General features: G+C 39.2%; 1 protein-coding gene across 1 annotated transcript in view; it reads right to left on the reverse strand.

The window, feature by feature from the left end:
• The window catches only part of LOC137286355 (small subunit processome component 20 homolog), a 94,614-nt gene that overhangs the window by 23,262 nt on the left and 47,047 nt on the right, over nucleotides 1-24,305 (reverse strand). The window contains exons 46-56 of the mRNA XM_067818163.1: nucleotides 24,187-24,285; nucleotides 23,745-23,912; nucleotides 23,112-23,278; nucleotides 22,409-22,559; nucleotides 18,672-18,788; nucleotides 17,947-18,117; nucleotides 17,586-17,717; nucleotides 16,552-16,662; nucleotides 16,078-16,230; nucleotides 15,033-15,152; nucleotides 14,698-14,760 (exon numbers count right to left, since the gene is read on the reverse strand). Of these exons, the coding sequence (XP_067674264.1) occupies nucleotides 14,698-14,760; nucleotides 15,033-15,152; nucleotides 16,078-16,230; nucleotides 16,552-16,662; nucleotides 17,586-17,717; nucleotides 17,947-18,117; nucleotides 18,672-18,788; nucleotides 22,409-22,559; nucleotides 23,112-23,278; nucleotides 23,745-23,912; nucleotides 24,187-24,285 (1,452 nt within the window). The remainder of the gene's footprint in view (nucleotides 1-14,697; nucleotides 14,761-15,032; nucleotides 15,153-16,077; nucleotides 16,231-16,551; nucleotides 16,663-17,585; nucleotides 17,718-17,946; nucleotides 18,118-18,671; nucleotides 18,789-22,408; nucleotides 22,560-23,111; nucleotides 23,279-23,744; nucleotides 23,913-24,186; nucleotides 24,286-24,305) is intronic.

The following is a 24,305-nucleotide window of genomic DNA, read 5'->3' on the forward strand; positions in this document are numbered from 1 at the left end:
TCAACACTTCCAAAAACAACATCCGTAATCATCATCAACTGACATCACTCAAGTAACACTGTCCATCAACACTTCCAAAAACAACATCCGTAATCATCATCAACTGACATCATTGAAACAACGCTGTCCATCAACACTTCCAAAAACAACATCCGTAATCATCATCAATTGACATCACTCAAGTAACACTGTCCATCAACACTTCCAAAAACAACATCCGTAATCATCATCAACTGACATCACTCAAGTAACACTGTCCATCAACACTTCCAAAAACAACATCCGTAATCATCATCAATTGACATCACTCAAGTAACACTGTCCATCAACACTTCCAAAAACAACATCCGTAATCATCATCAACTGACATCACTCAAGTAACACTGTCCATCAACACTTCCAAAAACAACATCCGTAATCATCATCAACTGACATCACTCAAGTAACACTGTCCATCAACACTTCCAAAAACAACATCCGTAATCATCATCAACTGACATCACTCAAGTAACACTGTCCATCAACACTTCCAAAAACAACATCCGTAATCATCATCAACTGACATCACTCAAGTAACACTGTCCATCAACACTTCCAAAAACAACATCCGTAATCATCATCAGCTGACATCACTCAAGTAACACTGTCCATCAACACTTCCAAAAAGAACATCCGTAATCATCATCAGCTGACATCACTCAAGTAACACTGTCCATCAACACTTCCAAAAACAACATCTGTAATCATCATCAATTGACATCACTCAAGTAACACTGTCCATCAACACTTCCAAAAACAACATCTGTAATCATCATCAGCTGACATCACTCAAGTAACACCGTCCATCAACACTTCCAAAAACAACATCCGTAATCATCATCAACTGACATCACTCAAGCAACACTGTCCATCAACACTTCCAAGAGCAACATCTGTAATCATCATCAACTGACATCACTCAAGCAACACTGTCCATCAACACTTCCAAAAACAACATCCGTAATCATCATCAACTGACATCACTCAAGTAACACTGTCCATCAACACTTCTCAAAACATCATCCGTAATCATCATAAACTGACATCACTCAAGTAACACTGTCCATCAACACTTCTCAAAACAACATCCGTAATCATCATCAACTGACATCACTCAAGTAACACTGTCCATCAACACTTCCAAAAACAACATCCGTAATCATCATCAACTGACATCACTGAAACAACACTGTCCATCAACACTTCCAAAAACAACATCCGTAATCATCATCAACTGACATCACTCAAGTAACACTGTCCATCAACACTTCCAAAAACAACATCCGTAATCATCATCAACTGACATCACTCAAGTAACACTGTCCATCAACACTTCCAAAAACAACATCCGTAATCATCATCAATTGACATCACTCAAGTAACACTGTCCATCAACACTTCCAAAAACAACATCCGTAATCATCATCAACTGACATCACTCAAGCAACACTGTCCATCAACACTTCCAAAAACAACATCCGTAATCATCATCAACTGACATCACTCAAGTAACACCGTCCATCAACACTTCCAAAAACAACATCCGTAATCATCATCAGCTGACATCACTCAAGTAACACTGCCCATCAACACTTCCAAAAACAACATCTGTAATCATCATCAGCTGACATCACTCAAGTAACACTGTCCATCAACACTTCCAAAAACAACATCTGTAATCATCATCAACTGACATCACTCAAGAAACACTGTCCATCAACACTTCCAAAAACAACATCCGTAATCATCATCAACTGACATCACTCAAGTAACACTGTCCATCAACACTTCCAAAAACAACATCTGTAATCATCATCAGCTGACATCACTCAAGTAACACTGTCCATCAACACTTCCAAAAACAACATCCGTAATCATCATCAACTGACATCACTCAAGTAACATTGTCCATCAACACGTCCAAAAACAACATCCGTAATCATCATCAGCTGACATCACTCAAGCAACACTGTCCATCAACACTTCCAAAAACAACATCTGTAATCATCATCAGCTGACATCACTCAAGTAACACTGTCCATCAACACTTCCAAAAACAACATCCGTAATCATCAACTGACATCACTCAAGCAACACTGTCCATCAACACTTCCAAAAACAACATCCGTAATCATCATCAACTGACATCACTCAAGTAACACCGTCCATCAACACTTCCAAAAACAACATCCGTAATCATCATCAATTGACATCACTCAAGCAACACTGTCCATCAACACTTCCAAAAACAACATCCGTAATCATCATCAACTGACATCACTCAAGTAACACTGTCCATCAACACTTCCAAAAACAACATCCGTAATCATCATCAACTGACATCACTCAAGTAACACTGTCCATCAACACTTCCAAAAACAACATCCGTAATCATCATCAATTGACATCACTCAAGTAACACTGTCCATCAACACTTCCAAAAACAACATCCGTAATCATCATCAACTGACATCACTCAAGTAACACTGTCCATCAACACTTCCAAAAACAACATCCGTAATCATCATCAACTGACATCACTCAAGCAACACTGTCCATCAACACTTCCAAAAACAACATCCGTAATCATCATCAATTGACATCACTCAAGTAACACTGTCCATCAACACTTCCAAAAACAACATCCGTAATCATCATCAACTGACATCACTCAAGTAACATTGTCCATCAACACGTCCAAAAACAACATCCGTAATCATCATCAGCTGACATCACTCAAGCAACACTGTCCATCAAGACTTCCAAAAACAACATCTGTAATCATCATCAGCTGACATCACTCAAGTAACACTGTCCATCAACACTTCCAAAAACAACATCCGTAATCATCAACTGACATCACTCAAGCAACACTGTCCATCAACACTTCCAAAAACAACATCCGTAATCATCATCAACTGACATCACTCAAGTAACACCGTCCATCAACACTTCCAAAAACAACATCCGTAATCATCATCAGCTGACATCACTCAAGCAACACTGTCCATCAACACTTCCAAAAACAACATCTGTAATCATCATCAGCTGACATCACTCAAGTAACACTGTCCATCAACACTTCCAAAAACAACATCTGTAATCATCATCAACTGACATCTCTCAAGAAACACTGTCCATCAACACTTCCAAAAACAACATCCGTAATCATCATCAACTGACATCACTCAAGTAACACTGTCCATCAACACTTCCAAAAACAACATCTGTAATCATCATCAACTGACATCTCTCAAGAAACACTGTCCATCAACACTTCCAAAAACAACATCCGTAATCATCATCAACTGACATCACTCAAGTAACACTGTCCATCAACACTTCCAAAAACAACATCTCTAATCATCATCAGCTGACATCACTCAAGTAACACTGTCCATCAACACTTCCAAAAACAACATCAGTAATCATCATCAGCTGACATCACTCAAGTAACACTGTCCATCAACACTTCCAAAAACAACATCTGTAATCATCATCAGCTGACATCACTCAAGTAACACTGTCCATCAACACTTCCAAAAACAACATCTGTAATCATCATCAACTGACATCACTCAAGTAACATTGTCCATCAACACTTCCAAAAACAACATCCGTAATCATCATCAGCTGACATCACTCAAGCAACACTGTCCATCAACACTTCCAAAAACAACATCTGTAATCATCATCAGCTGACATCACTCAAGTAACACTGTCCATCAACACTTCCAAAAACAACATCCGTAATCATCAACTGACATCACTCAAGCAACACTGTCCATCAACACTTCCAAAAACAACATCCGTAATCATCATCAACTGACATCACTCAAGTAACACTGTCCATCAACACTTCCAAAAACAACATCCGTAATCATCATCAACTGACATCACTCAAGCAACACTGTCCATCAACACTTCCAAAAACAACATCCGTAATCATCATCAACTGACATCACTCAAGTAACACTGTCCATCAACACTTCCAAAAACAACATCCGTAATCATCATCAACTGACATCATTGAAACAACGCTGTCCATCAACACTTCCAAAAACAACATCCGTAATCATCATCAATTGACATCACTCAAGTAACACTGTCCATCAACACTTCCAAAAACAACATCCGTAATCATCATCAACTGACATCACTCAAGTAACACTGTCCATCAACACTTCCAAAAACAACATCCGTAATCATCATCAATTGACATCACTCAAGTAACACTGTCCATCAACACTTCCAAAAACAACATCCGTAATCATCATCAACTGACATCACTCAAGTAACACTGTCCATCAACACTTCCAAAAACAACATCCGTAATCATCATCAACTGACATCACTCAAGTAACACTGTCCATCAACACTTCCAAAAACAACATCCGTAATCATCATCAACTGACATCACTCAAGTAACACTGTCCATCAACACTTCCAAAAACAACATCCGTAATCATCATCAACTGACATCACTCAAGTAACACTGTCCATCAACACTTCCAAAAACAACATCCGTAATCATCATCAGCTGACATCACTCAAGTAACACTGTCCATCAACACTTCCAAAAAGAACATCCGTAATCATCATCAGCTGACATCACTCAAGTAACACTGTCCATCAACACTTCCAAAAACAACATCTGTAATCATCATCAATTGACATCACTCAAGTAACACTGTCCATCAACACTTCCAAAAACAACATCTGTAATCATCATCAGCTGACATCACTCAAGTAACACCGTCCATCAACACTTCCAAAAACAACATCCGTAATCATCATCAACTGACATCACTCAAGCAACACTGTCCATCAACACTTCCAAGAGCAACATCTGTAATCATCATCAACTGACATCACTCAAGCAACACTGTCCATCAACACTTCCAAAAACAACATCCGTAATCATCATCAACTGACATCACTCAAGTAACACTGTCCATCAACACTTCTCAAAACATCATCCGTAATCATCATAAACTGACATCACTCAAGTAACACTGTCCATCAACACTTCTCAAAACAACATCCGTAATCATCATCAACTGACATCACTCAAGTAACACTGTCCATCAACACTTCCAAAAACAACATCCGTAATCATCATCAACTGACATCACTGAAACAACACTGTCCATCAACACTTCCAAAAACAACATCCGTAATCATCATCAACTGACATCACTCAAGTAACACTGTCCATCAACACTTCCAAAAACAACATCCGTAATCATCATCAACTGACATCACTCAAGTAACACTGTCCATCAACACTTCCAAAAACAACATCCGTAATCATCATCAATTGACATCACTCAAGTAACACTGTCCATCAACACTTCCAAAAACAACATCCGTAATCATCATCAACTGACATCACTCAAGCAACACTGTCCATCAACACTTCCAAAAACAACATCCGTAATCATCATCAACTGACATCACTCAAGTAACACCGTCCATCAACACTTCCAAAAACAACATCCGTAATCATCATCAGCTGACATCACTCAAGTAACACTGCCCATCAACACTTCCAAAAACAACATCTGTAATCATCATCAGCTGACATCACTCAAGTAACACTGTCCATCAACACTTCCAAAAACAACATCTGTAATCATCATCAACTGACATCACTCAAGAAACACTGTCCATCAACACTTCCAAAAACAACATCCGTAATCATCATCAACTGACATCACTCAAGTAACACTGTCCATCAACACTTCCAAAAACAACATCTGTAATCATCATCAGCTGACATCACTCAAGTAACACTGTCCATCAACACTTCCAAAAACAACATCCGTAATCATCATCAACTGACATCACTCAAGTAACATTGTCCATCAACACGTCCAAAAACAACATCCGTAATCATCATCAGCTGACATCACTCAAGCAACACTGTCCATCAACACTTCCAAAAACAACATCTGTAATCATCATCAGCTGACATCACTCAAGTAACACTGTCCATCAACACTTCCAAAAACAACATCCGTAATCATCAACTGACATCACTCAAGCAACACTGTCCATCAACACTTCCAAAAACAACATCCGTAATCATCATCAACTGACATCACTCAAGTAACACCGTCCATCAACACTTCCAAAAACAACATCCGTAATCATCATCAATTGACATCACTCAAGCAACACTGTCCATCAACACTTCCAAAAACAACATCCGTAATCATCATCAACTGACATCACTCAAGTAACACTGTCCATCAACACTTCCAAAAACAACATCCGTAATCATCATCAACTGACATCACTCAAGTAACACTGTCCATCAACACTTCCAAAAACAACATCCGTAATCATCATCAATTGACATCACTCAAGTAACACTGTCCATCAACACTTCCAAAAACAACATCCGTAATCATCATCAATTGACATCACTCAAGTAACACTGTCCATCAACACTTCCAAAAACAACATCCGTAATCATCATCAACTGACATCACTCAAGCAACACTGTCCATCAACACTTCCAAAAACAACATCCGTAATCATCATCAATTGACATCACTCAAGTAACACTGTCCATCAACACTTCCAAAAACAACATCCGTAATCATCATCAATTGACATCACTCAAGTAACACTGTCCATCAACACTTCCAAAAACAACATCCGTAATCATCATCAACTGACATCACTCAAGCAACACTGTCCATCAACACTTCCAAAAACAACATCCGTAATCATCATCAACTGACATCACTCAAGTAACACCGTCCATCAACACTTCCAAAAACAACATCCGTAATCATCATCAGCTGACATCACTCAAGTAACACTGCCCATCAACACTTCCAAAAACAACATCTGTAATCATCATCAGCTGACATCACTCAAGTAACACTGTCCATCAACACTTCCAAAAACAACATCTGTAATCATCATCAACTGACATCACTCAAGAAACACTGTCCATCAACACTTCCAAAAACAACATCCGTAATCATCATCAACTGACATCACTCAAGTAACACTGTCCATCAACACTTCCAAAAACAACATCTGTAATCATCATCAGCTGACATCACTCAAGTAACACTGTCCATCAACACTTCCAAAAACAACATCCGTAATCATCATCAACTGACATCACTCAAGTAACATTGTCCATCAACACGTCCAAAAACAACATCCGTAATCATCATCAGCTGACATCACTCAAGCAACACTGTCCATCAACACTTCCAAAAACAACATCCGTAATCATCATCAGCTGACATCACTCAAGTAACACTGTCCATCAACACTTCCAAAAACAACATCCGTAATCATCAACTGACATCACTCAAGCAACACTGTCCATCAACACTTCCAAAAACAACATCCGTAATCATCATCAACTGACATCACTCAAGCAACACCGTCCATCAACACTTCCAAAAACAACATCCGTAATCATCATCAACTGACATCACTCAAGCAACACTGTCCATCAACACTTCCAAAAACAACATCCGTAATCATCATCAACTGACATCACTCAAGCAACACTGTCCATCAACACTTCCAAAAACAACATCTGTAATCATCATCAGCTGACATCACTCAAGTAACACTGTCCATCAACACTTCCAAAAACAACATCTGTAATCATCATCAACTGACATCACTCAAGTAACACTGTCCATCAACACTTCCAAAAACAACATCCGTAATCATCATCAATTGACATCACTCAAGTAACACTGTCCATCAACACTTCCAAAAACAACATCCGTAATCATCATCAATTGACATCACTCAAGTAACACTGTCCATCAACACTTCCAAAAACAACATCCGTAATCATCATCAACTGACATCACTCAAGCAACACTGTCCATCAACACTTCCAAAAACAACATCCGTAATCATCATCAATTGACATCACTCAAGTAACACTGTCCATCAACACTTCCAAAAACAACATCCGTAATCATCATCAATTGACATCACTCAAGCAACACTGTCCATCAACACTTCCAAAAACAACATCCGTAATCATCATCAACTGACATCACTCAAGCAACACTGTCCATCAACACTTCCAAAAACAACATCCGTAATCATCATCAACTGACATCATTGAAACAACAACGCTGTCCATCAACACTTCCAAAAACAACATCCGTAATCATCATCAATTGACATCACTCAAGTAACACTGTCCATCAACACTTCCAAAAACAACATCCGTAACCATCATCAACTGACATCACTCAAGTAACACTGTCCATCAACACTTCCAAAAACAACATCCGTAATCATCATCAATTGACATCACTCAAGTAACACTGTCCATCAAGACTTCCAAAAACAACATCAGTAATCATCATCAACTGACATCACTCAAGTAACACTGTCCATCAACACTTCCAAAAACAACATCCGTAATCATCATCAACTGACATCACTCAAGTAACACTGTCCATCAACACTTCCAAAAACAACATCCGTAATCATCATCAGCTGACATCACTCAAGCAACACTGTCCATCAACACTTCCAAAAACAACATCCGTAATCATCATCAACTGACATCACTCAAGTAACACTGTCCATCAACACTTCCAAAAACAACATCCGTAATCATCATCAATTGACATCACTCAAGTAACACTGTCCATCAAGACTTCCAAAAACAACATCAGTAATCATCATCAACTGACATCACTCAAGTAACACTGTCCATCAACACTTCCAAAAACAACATCCGTAATCATCATCAACTGACATCACTCAAGTAACACTGTCCATCAACACTTCCAAAAACAACATCCGTAATCATCATCAGCTGACATCACTCAAGCAACACTGTCCATCAACACTTCCAAAAACAACATCCGTAATCATCATCAACTGACATCACTCAAGTAACACTGTCCATCAACACTTCCAAAAACAACATCTGTAATCATCATCAATTGACATCACTCAAGTAACACTGTCCATCAACACTTCCAAAAACAACATCTGTAATCATCATCAGCTGACATCACTCAAGTAACACCGTCCATCAACACTTTCAAAAACAACATCCGTAATCATCATCAGCTGACATCACTCAAGTAACACTGTCCATCAACACTTCCAAAAACAACATCCGTAATCATCAACTGACATCACTCAAGTAACACTGTCCATCAACACTTCTCAAAACAACATCCGTAATCATCATCAACTGACATCACTGAAGTAACACTGTCCATCAACACTTCTCAAAACATCATCCGTAATCATCATCAACTGACATCACTCAAGTAACACTGTCCATCAACACTTCCAAAAACAACATCCGTAATCATCATCAACTGACATCACTCAAGTAACACTGTCCATCAACACTTCTCAAAACATCATCCGTAATCATCATCAACTGACATCACTCAAGCAACACTGTCCATCAACACTTCCAAGAGTACATCTGTAATCATCATCAACTGACATCACTCAAGCAACACTGTCCATCAACACTTCCAAAAACAACATCCGTAATCATCATCAACTGACATCACTCAAGTAACACTGTCCATCAACACTTCTCAAAACATCATCCGTAATCATCATCAACTGACATCACTCAAGTAACACTGTCCATCAACACTTCTCAAAACAACATCCGTAATCATCATCAACTGACATCACTCAAGTAACACTGTCCATCAACACTTCCAAAAACAACATCCGTAATCATCATCAACTGACATCACTGAAACAACACTGTCCATCAACACTTCGAAAAACAACATCCGTAATCATCATCAATTGACATCACTCAAGTAACACTGTCCATCAACACTTCCAAAAACAACATCCGTAATCATCATCAACTGACATCACTCAAGTAACACTGTCCATCAACACTTCCAAAAACAACATCCGTAATCATCATCAATTGACATCACTCAAGTAACACTGTCCATCAACACTTCCAAAAACAACATCCGTAATCATCATCAACTGACATCACTCAAGCAACACTGTCCATCAACACTTCCAAAAACAACATCCGTAATCATCATCAACTGACATCACTCAAGTAACACCGTCCATCAACACTTCCAAAAACAACATCCGTAATCATCATCAGCTGACATCACTCAAGTAACACTGTCCATCAACACTTCCAAAAACAACATCTGTAATCATCATCAGCTGACATCACTCAAGTAACACTGTCCATCAACACTTCCAAAAACAACATCTGTAATCATCATCAACTGACATCACTCAAGAAACACTGTCCATCAACACTTCCAAAAACAACATCCGTAATCATTATCAACTGACATCACTCAAGTAACACTGTCCATCAACACTTCCAAAAACAACATCTGTAATCATCATCAGCTGACATCACTCAAGTAACACTGTCCATCAACACTTCCAAAAACAACATCGGTAATCATCATCAGCTGACATCACTGAAGTAACACTGTCCATCAACACTTCCAAAAACAACATCTGTAATCATCATCAGCTGACATCACTCAAGTAACACTGTCCATCAACACTTCCAAAAACAACATCCGTAATCATCATCAACTGACATCACTCAAGTAACATTGTCCATCAACACTTCCAAAAACAACATCCGTAATCATCATCAGCTGACATCACTCAACCAACACTGTCCATCAACACTTCCAAAAACAACATCCGTAATCATCATCAGCTGACATCACTCAAGTAACACTGTCCATCAACACTTCCAAAAGCAACATCCGTAATCATCATCAACTGACATCACTCAAGTAACACTGTCCATCAACAATTCCAAAAACAACATCCGTAATCATCATCAACTGACATCACTCAAGTAACACTGTCCATCAACACTTCCAAAAACAACATCCGCAATCATCATCAACTGACATCACTCAAGTAACACTGTCCATCAACACTTCCAAAAACAACATCCGTAATCATCATCAGCTGACATCACTCAAGTAACACTGTCCATCAACACTTCCAAAAACAACATCCGTAATCATCATCAACTGACATCACTCAAGTAACACTGTCCATCAACACTTCCAAAAACAACATCTGTAATCATCATCAATTGACATCACTCAAGTAACACTGTCCATCAACACTTCCAAAAACAACATCTGTAATCATCATCAGCTGACATCACTCAAGTAACACCGTCCATCAACACTTCCAAAAACAACATCCGTAATCATCATCAGCTGACATCACTCAAGTAACACTGTCCATCAACACTTCCAAAAACAACATCCGTAATCATCAACTGACATCACTCAAGTAACACTGTCCATCAACACTTCTCAAAACAACATCCGTAATCATCATCAACTGACATCACTGAAGTAACACTGTCCATCAACACTTCTCAAAACATCATCCGTAATCATCATCAACTGACATCACTCAAGTAACACTGTCCATCAACACTTCCAAAAACAACATCCGTAATCATCATCAACTGACATCACTCAAGTAACACTGTCCATCAACACTTCTCAAAACATCATCCGTAATCATCATCAACTGACATCACTCAAGCAACACTGTCCATCAACACTTCCAAGAGTACATCTGTAATCATCATCAACTGACATCACTCAAGCAACACTGTCCATCAACACTTCCAAAAACAACATCCGTAATCATCATCAACTGACATCACTCAAGTAACACTGTCCATCAACACTTCTCAAAACATCATCCGTAATCATCATCAACTGACATCACTCAAGTAACACTGTCCATCAACACTTCTCAAAACAACATCCGTAATCATCATCAACTGACATCACTCAAGTAACACTGTCCATCAACACTTCCAAAAACAACATCCGTAATCATCATCAACTGACATCACTGAAACAACACTGTCCATCAACACTTCCAAAAACAACATCCGTAATCATCATCAATTGACATCACTCAAGTAACACTGTCCATCAACACTTCCAAAAACAACATCCGTAATCATCATCAACTGACATCACTCAAGTAACACTGTCCATCAACACTTCCAAAAACAACATCCGTAATCATCATCAATTGACATCACTCAAGTAACACTGTCCATCAACACTTCCAAAAACAACATCCGTAATCATCATCAACTGACATCACTCAAGCAACACTGTCCATCAACACTTCCAAAAACAACATCCGTAATCATCATCAACTGACATCACTCAAGTAACACCGTCCATCAACACTTCCAAAAACAACATCCGTAATCATCATCAGCTGACATCACTCAAGTAACACTGTCCATCAACACTTCCAAAAACAACATCTGTAATCATCATCAGCTGACATCACTCAAGTAACACTGTCCATCAACACTTCCAAAAACAACATCTGTAATCATCATCAACTGACATCACTCAAGAAACACTGTCCATCAACACTTCCAAAAACAACATCCGTAATCATCATCAACTGACATCACTCAAGTAACACTGTCCATCAACACTTCCAAAAACAACATCTGTAATCATCATCAGCTGACATCACTCAAGTAACACTGTCCATCAACACTTCCAAAAACAACATCGGTAATCATCATCAGCTGACATCACTGAAGTAACACTGTCCATCAACACTTCCAAAAACAACATCTGTAATCATCATCAGCTGACATCACTCAAGTAACACTGTCCATCAACACTTCCAAAAACAACATCCGTAATCATCATCAACTGACATCACTCAAGTAACATTGTCCATCAACACTTCCAAAAACAACATCCGTAATCATCATCAGCTGACATCACTCAAGCAACACTGTCCATCAACACTTCCAAAAACAACATCTGTAATCATCATCAGCTGACATCACTCAAGTAACACTGTCCATCAACACTTCCAAAAACAACATCCGTAATCATCAACTGACATCACTCAAGCAACACTGTCCATCAACACTTCCAAAAACAACATCCGTAATCATCATCAACTGACATCACTCAAGTAACACCGTCCATCAACACTTCCAAAAACAACATCCGTAATCATCATCAACTGACATCACTCAAGTAACACTGTCCATCAACACTTCCAAAAACAACATCCGTAATCATCATCAACTGACATCACTCAAGTAACACTGTCCATCAACACTTCCAGAAACAACATCCGTAATCATCATCAACTGACATCACTGAAACAACACTGTCCATCAACACTTCCAAAAACAACATCCGTAATCATCATCAATTGACATCACTCAAGTAACACTGTCCATCAACACTTCCAAAAACAACATCCGTAATCATCATCAACTGACATCACTCAAGTAACACTGTCCATCAACACTTCCAAAAACAACATCCGTAATCATCATCAATTGACATCACTCAAGTAACACTGTCCATCAACACTTCCAAAAACAACATCCGTAATCATCATCAACTGACATCACTCAAGTAACACTGTCCATCAACACTTCCAAAAACAACATCCGTAATCATCATCAACTGACATCACTCAAGTAACACTGTCCATCAACACTTCCAAAAACAACATCCGTAATCATCATCAACTGACATCACTCAAGTAACACTGTCCATCAACACTTCCAAAAACAACATCCGTAATCATCATCAACTGACATCACTCAAGTAACACTGTCCATCAACACTTCCAAAAACAACATCCGTAATCATCATCAGCTGACATCACTCAAGTAACACTGTCCATCAACACTTCCAAAAACAACATCCGTAATCATCATCAGCTGACATCACTCAAGTAACACTGTCCATCAACACTTCCAAAAACAACATCTGTAATCATCATCAATTGACATCACTCAAGTAACACTGTCCATCAACACTTCCAAAAACAACATCTGTAATCATCATCAGCTGACATCACTCAAGTAACACTGTCCATCAACACTTCCAAAAACAACATCCGTAATCATCATCAGCTGACATCACTCAAGTAACACTGTCCATCAACACTTCTCAAAACATCATCCGTAATCATCATCAACTGACATCACTCAAGTAACACAGTCCATCAACACTTCTCAAAACAACATCCGTAATCATCATCAACTGACATCACTCAAGTAACACTGTCCATCAACACTTCCAAAAACAACATCCGTAATCATCATCAACTGACATCACTCAAGCAACACTGTCCATCAAGACTTCCAAGAGCAACATCCGTAATCATCATCAACTGACATCACTCAAGTAACACTGTCCATCAAGACTTCCAAGAACAATATCCGTAATCATCATCAACTGACATCACTCAAGTAACACTGTCCATTAACACTTTCCAAGAGCAACATCTGTAATCATCATCAACTGACATCGCTCAAACAACACTGTCCATCAACACTTCTCAAAACAACATCCGTAATCATCAACTGACATCACTCAAGCAACACTGTCCATCAACACTTCTCAAAACAACATCCGTAATCATCATCAATTGACATCACTCAAGCAACACTATTCATCAACACTTTCCAAAAACAACATCCGTAATCATCATCAACCAATATCACTCAAGCAGCATGGTCCAACACATTTCCCAAAGCAACATCCACAGACAAACAAGTTCATAAATACCACACAATAACATCCTCCTTAGACTTCAAATAATGACTTGGAGACTTACCTTCTCATCTTTCATCCAGCTGGACACGATGGAAAACAGCAAATCTCGAGTCACTGCATCAACCTTAACACAGCAGATCATAAACGTAAATGGAATTTCCTCAAACCACTGGGATTTGGGGTTCCTTTGATCGTCCTACAAAGTGAGTTACGGAACAGGAAAGTAAATAACAAGTACTATCTTTTAACTTCCATTGTTGTGGTTGAACAACTGATCTTCTGAGTAAGCAAATATTACATTCTACAGTGACGAGATCATCAAATAGAATATACGATTTAAATGTTAACTAATGCCATTCTTCTAATAAAAAAGAACATTAAGAACACTAGTGTCACCTTTTCCAGTAATGCCTTGATTGCCAGGGCATTCAACTTGCGACACTTCTGGGACTCGTCATTCATCAGACTGGCTGTCATTGGTACAAAGAACAAACCGGCGAACTGGATCAGCACTTTCTGAAGGATGTTAAAGGGATAGAGTGAAACAGGGAGACTGTTGTTTATCAGGCTGGACGTCATAGGCACAAAGAACAAACCAGCGAACTGGATCAGCACTTTCTGCAGGATGTTAAAGTTTATTATGCGTATTGTCCCTTTCACAACATTAAAACATTTACAACAGACAGAATCTGCCTAAACTTGCTACAGAGATCAACTAAACTGTATATCTTACTGACATGTTTAGCAGCAAATGAACAAGGTGACATGTTCCTGGGCACTATAGAGGTGAAAAGCTTACCACAAAGCATTTGCTTATCACAACATAGACCCAGGTTGGTACCCCACCATGTAGTCCCTGGAATACTGCTAAAAAGCAGCCCCAAACAACGCACTCACACACAAAGTGATCTTAACACTATCGTGATCGTAACACACAAGCTTTAATTCAGCCTGCCGATAATGGTTAACATCCCTCTTGATCAGGCCACAGGTAACTTGTAAGAATGAATCATGTTAGCCTTTCAATGAGCACAAACCAGGCAAATCAGTAGTTGCTAAACGTAACAAAGTTCACACCCTTGGAAAAATAGAAAGACAGATTATAATACCAAACCCATCTATTTGCATGAAGTGACCTTATCAACAACTGTACCTCCCATACATAACATAGGTTTTCGATGGCTTCTCACTACAAGTATAGGTTCCAATTCTTGACAGTTCTTCGGGGATCTGCACTTTGTGCATGTGTCAGTGAGTTAAGTTTTATGCCACTTTTAACAATATTCCAGCAATATCATGGCAGGGGTACAACTGAGATGATCTTCACACATTAAGCCCATAATGAGAATCAAACCCATGTCTTTGGCGTGACGATAAAACACTTTAACCACTAGGCTACCCCACCGCCCCTTGTACATTGTGAAGAAACCAAGCAACACACCACTGGGAAGTTGGAGAAAATCGTGGCCAGCATCTCTAGTGCTGATACTCGTCCCTCCTCGAGCTCATAGGTCAGCTGGGTCACGTAGTATTCCATGTGTTTGCTGAGGGTGGCATTCTTCTGGGGGTAGTCCAACAGGTACTGCAGGAACACCTGTAATCAACAGACACTCAGACATGCGTATTTGTTCACGTACTGCTTGACACTCTGATCATCAGGTGCATTGTAAGAACCAGTTTAAAAGTGTACTATTTGAAGAAAGAATATAATTCCTTCAGTTTGGGAATGAGGTGGTTATCAAGTTATTTTTTATCAAACATGCAAATATTATTTTCAGTTCTCTTGGGACACAGCACAGGTGGTTTCCACACTTTTTCACAAATGAGAGGAGATAAGCAATTACTATGAATCAGGATAAGTCACTGTTTAACATTCCTGGGATGATACACTTCAGGTCAATAAATGCACACCCACTTGTCTACAGTGCAGCTTGACATGGCCTGATGAGCCTGTGATTGACAATTCCCGCACTCTCTCCATTAGGTCATGCAGCTCTTTCACCTTCAACTTTCGTGACAAGATTGCCTAAAGTAGAAACAGTCAAGAATGTAGATACATATCAACATGACAAGTGAATTATGAGTTAGTAATGGAGTATAACACTACTGTGAACAGTATTTCAGTATGACGCCACTTTCTGGCTATTCATGAAAAGACCAAAAAAATGCAGGCACGCATACTATCCCCTTTGGTCACAGCCATAATATATTATGAACAGATAAAATTGTTGTTTAACCTTGCTTCTCTCTTATGACAAGTCAACCCGTGAAGGTCCCGGGGTAGAATAGGCCTTCAGCAACTCATGCTTGCCATAAAAGGCGACTATGCTTGTCGTAAGAGGCGACTAACGGGATCAGGTGATCAGGTTCGCCGACTTGGTTGACACGTCATTGGTTCCCAATTGTGCAGATCAATGTTCATACTGTTGATCACTGGATTGTCTGGTCCAGACTCCAATATTTACAGACCGCTGCCATATAGTTGGAATATTGTTGAATGCGGTGTAAAACTAAACTCACTCACTCACTCTTATGACAAGCAAGGCAGGCTGAAGATGCACAAACATGAATATGTCTTACAGATTTGTACAAAATTTGTACTGGATTGCTGGTCAAAGTGTTTGCCCTGACACTGAAAACCGGCATATCTGACGCACAAATTACCTCCAATATGCAGTGAATTTAAAAGCTTACGTCATTCTTGACGTAATGCTACTGGGCCCTAAGTTCAGATAATGTAACCTTGTAATTTGCTGTTGTTTAAAACTACCTATTGTTTGCCAGTTCACTGCTCAGTTCTGATCAAATACTTGACCGGCTTTACCTTGTTTTTTTCATAGTTATTAAACAATCACAGTCCTAAATTTTCATATCTAGGGCAAACACTGTAGTCAGGATTATTCCTACCACTAAGCTACTCAACTGACATAGTGTGAATATTCTACTTACCCAGAGAAGGTTGAAGCCAGTGCTCTGTCTTGTGTGATCCAACAGATCCTGCTCACAGAATGTCAGGAGCACTTGTAGCTGCTCTGTGTCCACTTGGTAGAAGTCAACATCTCTCACCAGCACCGTCACAGCCTACACAGACAACTACAGCCATCAACATCATCAAACCTTCACAGGTAACAACTACAACTACTGCCGTCAACAACATCACAATCTACACAGAAAACTACAGCCATCAACTAAATTGTCAACACATACACATCATGGGACTCAGAAATTTGTCTTCAAGGTACTGTCATTAAAAGAAACAAAAGGCACAGTCACAACACTTCCTCTGCTTTAGCCAGGTGTTCAAGCCTACCTTGAAGCACATGATGACCAACTCCTGGTTATCTCCCCTTGCTGCTCCAGCAGACGCATAGTTGCTCAGCAACAGGAACATGCCCTGAGATATCTTGCTGATGTTCTTCTTCAATGCTGGCAGAGGGAACTTCAGGATGAAAGAGAAGCATCGGAGAGCAAGGGAATTTACCTGAAAAGGGACACGGCAACCTGAAATTGCTTTGTGTATTCACAACACAGTAAAATGTTAGTTATAAAACCAAGAAGAGTCAAAGCAGAGGTTGATGACACAGATAAAGTGACAGGTGAGTTGGCTTACACTGATATGCTTGATCATGATGCCAGTAGGTGAGGTGGTCTACTTTGACATGTTTGATACTGACAGATACAGGTGAGTTGGTTTACGTTGACATGCTTGACAGTGACACAGAAAGGTGAGTTGGACTACTGTGAAATGTTTGATAGCAACACTGAGAGATGAGCTGACAAATCTTGATATGCTTGATAGTGACACAGACAGGTGAGCTGGACTACCTTCACATGCTTGATAGCAATGCAGACAGGTCAGTTAGCTTACCGTAACATGCTTGATAGTGACACAAATAGGTAAGCTGGTCTACTGTGACATGCCTGATAGTGACACACATAGGTCGATTGGCGTACCTTCACATGCTTCAAAGTGACACAGAAAGGTGAAAAGGCCTACCTTGATATGCATGATACAACACAGGTGAAATGGCCTACCTTGACTTGCTTGGAGTAGAGACAGCGACACAGCGGCTCAACCAGGGGCTCCAGAAGCTGCAGATGCTCGTAGTTGGATGGCAACAGGTGTGACCTCTTCAGACACATGTGCAATATCTGCACAACATGAATATTTAAAATATTAAGAGATAATATTCAAACATAAATTTTTGTAGAATCTGGACTATGATTTATGGATGTACAACTTCTTTTACTCAGTGAGTGAGACATTTCGACATAGACACTAATGTCGTCAATCAAATGACAATTTGCTTGAGTATGACATTAGTATCTATGTCAAAACGTCACACTCAATGAGTAAAAGAAGTTGTATATCCATAAATCATAGTCCTCACTCATCTACTCAACTTCTAGAAAGCCTATCAAAGATAATTTTTTGTATGCAGTTTTCAAACAAGCTACTCATGCAAGACTTTGTCATGTTTTAGGGGAAATTCTCTGTAAAGTAACTAATGATACTTCTAGGAAGTAGAGAAAAGCAATAAAGAAAACTAGGAGAACAGGAACTTTGTTTGAGGAGCCAGTTTGCTTACAGTTTCATCAACTTGATCAAGGAAGACAAGTGTTAGTTTTGACAGACAAAGAGAGACAGACAGACAGACAGTTTATTTGCGTAATATCGGCCTTGTGGCCTATAATACAGTTATGCAGTTATTTAACCGATGTACAGTGGTCAACTGGGTGCAGATCTTGCTTGGAATATATTATGCAAAAATACAGCAGTAAAATATATTACCTGACTGCTCCTTGATTTGAGGATTGATTCTAAGGCTAATGGACCTCTATACACTTTTCGAAGTTGTAAGAAATACATTTCACGTGAACATTCGTAATATTTACATTTGAAAAAGACATGATTCTCATCTTCAGCTTCCAAGGCATTACATACTGTACACACAAAGTCTGTTATTGTGGCATCTTTCTTACATCTAAATTTGTTTATCTTCAGATTGTTGTGGGAAATTCGGAATTTGCAGTATGCACGTATTAGGTATTTGTTTTTCAATTCAGAGATATACGGTTCCAAGGGAAGGCTATATCTGAATTGTGAATAGTGTTTTAGAAAAGTTATCATTATGCCAAGTCTGGCAGGCCATATCTTTGATGTGTTGTTCGAATGTTAGGATGAATAACTGTACATCGCCAACGCCTTGGTTTAGCCATACATGTGAAAACCCGTTTCAGAATAAAATAGATCTCACACTTGACACCCAATTAATTTTGCCCAAATTGTCAAACACTTTGAGCATCTTATAACACTGTATGGGATAACGCTGTGGATTCATGTGTAACAGTCTGAACCAAAACTTAATTACTTTGATCTGGCTGAAGACATACATTGGATAACGTCCAAGTTCACCAAGGATGGCCTTGTTGGATGCAAATTTTCCAATTTTGAGAAATCTTTTAAAATACATCATCTGAATCCTTTCAATTGAATCTGAATACTTGTGTCCCCAAATTTCAGCTCCATAGAGTAGTATTGGTGCTATCTTCGTGTCAAATATCATCCATGCCGTAGAGTATGTTATTTCCTGGTTTTTCCTGAAGATTCTAAACAATGAAAGACAGGCTTTGTTGTGCAAGGGTTTCACACGCTTTTGTCCATATTAATCTTGATGAAAACACAATGCCAAGATATTTATAGTAACTAACAACCTCCATAGGCTGATTACCGAAGAACCATCTCTCCAATTTTGTCAGAATTCCATTTCAAATACGATGATATTTGACTTTTTTAAGTTCAACTCCAGTCCCCATTTTAAACAAAATGACTCCAGGATCCTTAGTCATCCTTGCAGACCAATAACACTCGTGGCAAAAAAGGCGATGTCGTCGGCAAACATTAGTAGCAGTAGATCTTGTATATTCTGTGTAACGAACACTCCACTGTTACAAGACCTGTACAGTTCGGTGGCAAATTCATTAATAAACAGAATAAAGAGTACAGGACTTAAGACACATCCTTGCCTTACTCCACGGGAGGTATCAATCGCTACCGTTCTTGAATTACCAACATTAACACAGGCCTTCACTGATGCGTACATGCTTTTGAGTAAGATAAATAACTTTCAATGACATCCACTTTGCACGAGCACGTATGATAATTTATCTCTGTCTACAAAGTCAAATGCTTTTTTGAAGTCAATGAATCCACAGTAGAAACGACCTTTTGTTTTACCCAAGTATTTGGAACACAATGCCTGTAGCGTAAATAAATGACCTGTAGTAGAATATTGTGGACGGAATCCTGCTTGACATTCAGATATTAATTCATTAAGTTGAATCCATTTTCTAAGTCTTGACTCGATTATTGTTGTAAAGACTTTTCCATGATATTTAGTAGGGAAATTCCTCTGTAATTTGATGGCTCAGTCTTATCACCAGACTTAAATATAGGCAAGACCATTCCAATATTCCAGTGTGATGGGAATATACCCTCATCTAGGATCTTATTGAATAACAGCTTCAGATATGGGATTATCAGTTCCGATGACAGTTTGTAAAGTTGCGGAGGTACCCCATCTGTACCAGGTGCTTTCCCATTTTTGAGGTTAGAAATTGCCTTTTTGCTTTCTGCTTCAGAAATTTCCTCATTGAGATGGATGTCCTGGTTAGCTAACCCACCACAGTCATGGCACGAATGGTGTTCAAGAAAGTATTTGACATGTTCATTGAAGACAGAGGTAGTTTCGGATAATGTAGGATTCAATAACGTCTTAAAGTAACACTGCCAGTCCTGTGGTTGAATCCATGAGTCATTACTTGTGCGAAATGCTTGTTTTATCCTTTTCCAAAATTCTTTGCAATTTCCATGTTTTGCTGCATAGGCGATCTCGTCTGCTTCTTTGTTATCGAATTCAGTTTTCTTGAGACAGCACAACTTTTAAAGGCTCTTTTTGATTCTAAGTACTTCCTTCGATTATCGTCACAGCTGAATTTCCTAAATCTGTGAAGGCATCTATACTTAATGGTTTTTAGTTGTTGGCAATCGTTATCAAACCAGGGTGGTTGTTTGAGAGTCATTCGAACATTAAAGACGGTCGGTCTGAGTTGTCTCCCTGTAGCAGCAACAATATTAGACAGTTTGGTGGCTGCACAATTGATATCACCATCTAAATACTCCAGGAATTCCGAGATCATCCCCATCGCTTTGCCAGAAGTATACACATCAGTGTCTATCACTATTGCTATAAATTTATCTTGGCACTTTCAAGAGGGGTATGCTAGGCGCAGCTTGGCTTATCATAAGCTTGGTGACGTCACTGAGATGACATGATATAGGGAGATGATCAGACTCTGACCTTGGTATTACACTCATATCGTAAATTCTAGTAAATAGTTCACTCGAAACCAGTACATAGTCAACATCGCTGGCTCCAGAATGGGTGATGAAATTACCAAGTTTATCACCAGGTTTCCTTCCATTGGTAATATGAAGGCTGAAAACTTTGCACAAGTTGAGAAGACTTCTACCCAAATTATTTGTTTGTTTATCACATGATACTCTTTTCATGTCAAAACTGTCTTCTCTATAGTCTTCCTGGAGTGGCAAATGTTGAGAATCATCGTTTAAAATAAAATCTGGCTCGTGTTAGTTTTGATGGAGCATGAGGATGAATTCCTGGAAGTGCCATTTTCAAAGTGTTAGGCTGTGGTACTACTACACTGTTGTGGACATGCATGAAATTTATGAAACAAACCCAATTTCATACCTGTGCTCCAAATGCAACCATGACATGCATGTTGGTCTTATGATGTGTTTTGGGCTTCTCTCCTCCACGAGGAAGAGCAGATGGCAGGAGGAGGCAATTTTCAGGTCTTCGAACTAGGTGTGATTCTTTCTCCTTTTCTGCTCCAACCTCTCTGATAACATGTGAAAGGAATCATGTGTCATTTGAATACTTGAACCAGAAAATGGTATTCCTGTTGTATTGCATTTTAAAGGTTTCTCAGTCTCTACAGGCCCTTGGGTACAATCTGGTTAATTTTGCAAAATGTCTGGAAGACCAAGGAATAAGACATTCAAGCTTTGGTCTCACAAGTGTAAACACATGCTTCCCTCCTTCTTCCTACATAATCACTCACACATTCACTTCTTCTACATTCTCTCACACATGCATCCTCTATTTCCAGACATAAAACTCACACACGCATCCTCTATCTCCAGACATAAAACTCACACACGCAACCTCTGTTTCCAGACATAAAACTCACACAAGCATCCTCTGTTTCCAGACATAAAACTCACACATGCATCCTCTATCTCCAGACATAAAACTCACACATGCATCCTCTGTTTCCAGACATAAAACTCACACATGCATCCTCTATCTCCACACACATCCACTCACACAATGTCTTCTCCCACAATCACTCACACATGCATCCTTTCTTTCACACAGCTACTAGACTTACTTCTGCTTCTCCTCCACCTCCTCAATGTTGTCTACAATGAGTCCATGCACCAGAGTCATCCACATCTCCGTGGTCAGTCCTGTGTTCTCCATCAGGCCATTAGTCATCCTCCTAAACACTTCCTCCACCTTCAGTGATGTCTTCTGGCTGTGAGTGCTCTCAAGCAGCTGAAATAGATTATAAGAATTCAGAACATTTCGCAAAATAATTTAAAGAGATTTTATTGCTTTCAAACTCCATTCATCTTCTTCTTGCTCTTTGTCATAATCATTTAGCATAACATACTTTTTAATCCAAATGTGGGACAGAGTGGTAGCCTAGTTGTTAAGACATTCACTCATGACACTGGAGATCCTTGTTCAATTTCCTACATGGGTACAATGGTGTTCCCTGCTATGACATTGCTGGAATATTGCTAAAAGCAGTCACTCACTCATTCACTCATTCACTCACTCATCCAAATGGGACAGTTCACAAGTGCAACGTTTATTCCCACTTTGTCATAAGATCATTTCATCCTCCTCACAAGCACAGAATTATTTGATTCCATATAAAAATCATCAAATCATACAGTCAATTGTTATAAAAATGCACTATATTGTAGACAGCACTATATTGTAGACAGACACTCACCAGTTTCAAGGGAGATATAAGATTGTGGACAGATCCCACCCCGACATATTTGGCAACAATCTCATACGAATCATAACTCTTTGTCTCCTTGGCTTCCATGAGTTTCTTGGTGATTCCCTCCACATCCTTCTCCTCTGCAACTGTTCCGAACAACTCCTCCTTGAAAACCTGAACACACAGCAAATGAATTACTTCCTCCCTCCAGATTATTGAAAAAGGTGTAACACACTCCAAAACCATAGCAGTGTTTGCCTGGCCTTCCTACAACAATCTGGTCAAATGCCTGACATTCAGACTCCAGCACTGAACTCTTTTCACTGGATCAGACAATATCTTATAACACCGACTGACTAGAAGATCAATTCAAACATGTTTAACAAGTTATTAAGAGGTATAAGAGTCACATGTGTGTTAAGGCAAATTCATGTCTGAAGAGACTGACCTCTGAGAGGTTATGTAGAGCTGGGTCAAGGTCAGCGGGTTTGAGTTGAGGCTGAATGTTGACGAGGAGTCTGTTGACGGAGAATCCCAACACATGAAGCTGTGGGTAGAGATCACATC

Source organism: Haliotis asinina, chromosome 6, assembly GCF_037392515.1.
Source record: "Haliotis asinina isolate JCU_RB_2024 chromosome 6, JCU_Hal_asi_v2, whole genome shotgun sequence".
Classification (NCBI taxonomy): domain Eukaryota; kingdom Metazoa; phylum Mollusca; class Gastropoda; order Lepetellida; family Haliotidae; genus Haliotis; species Haliotis asinina.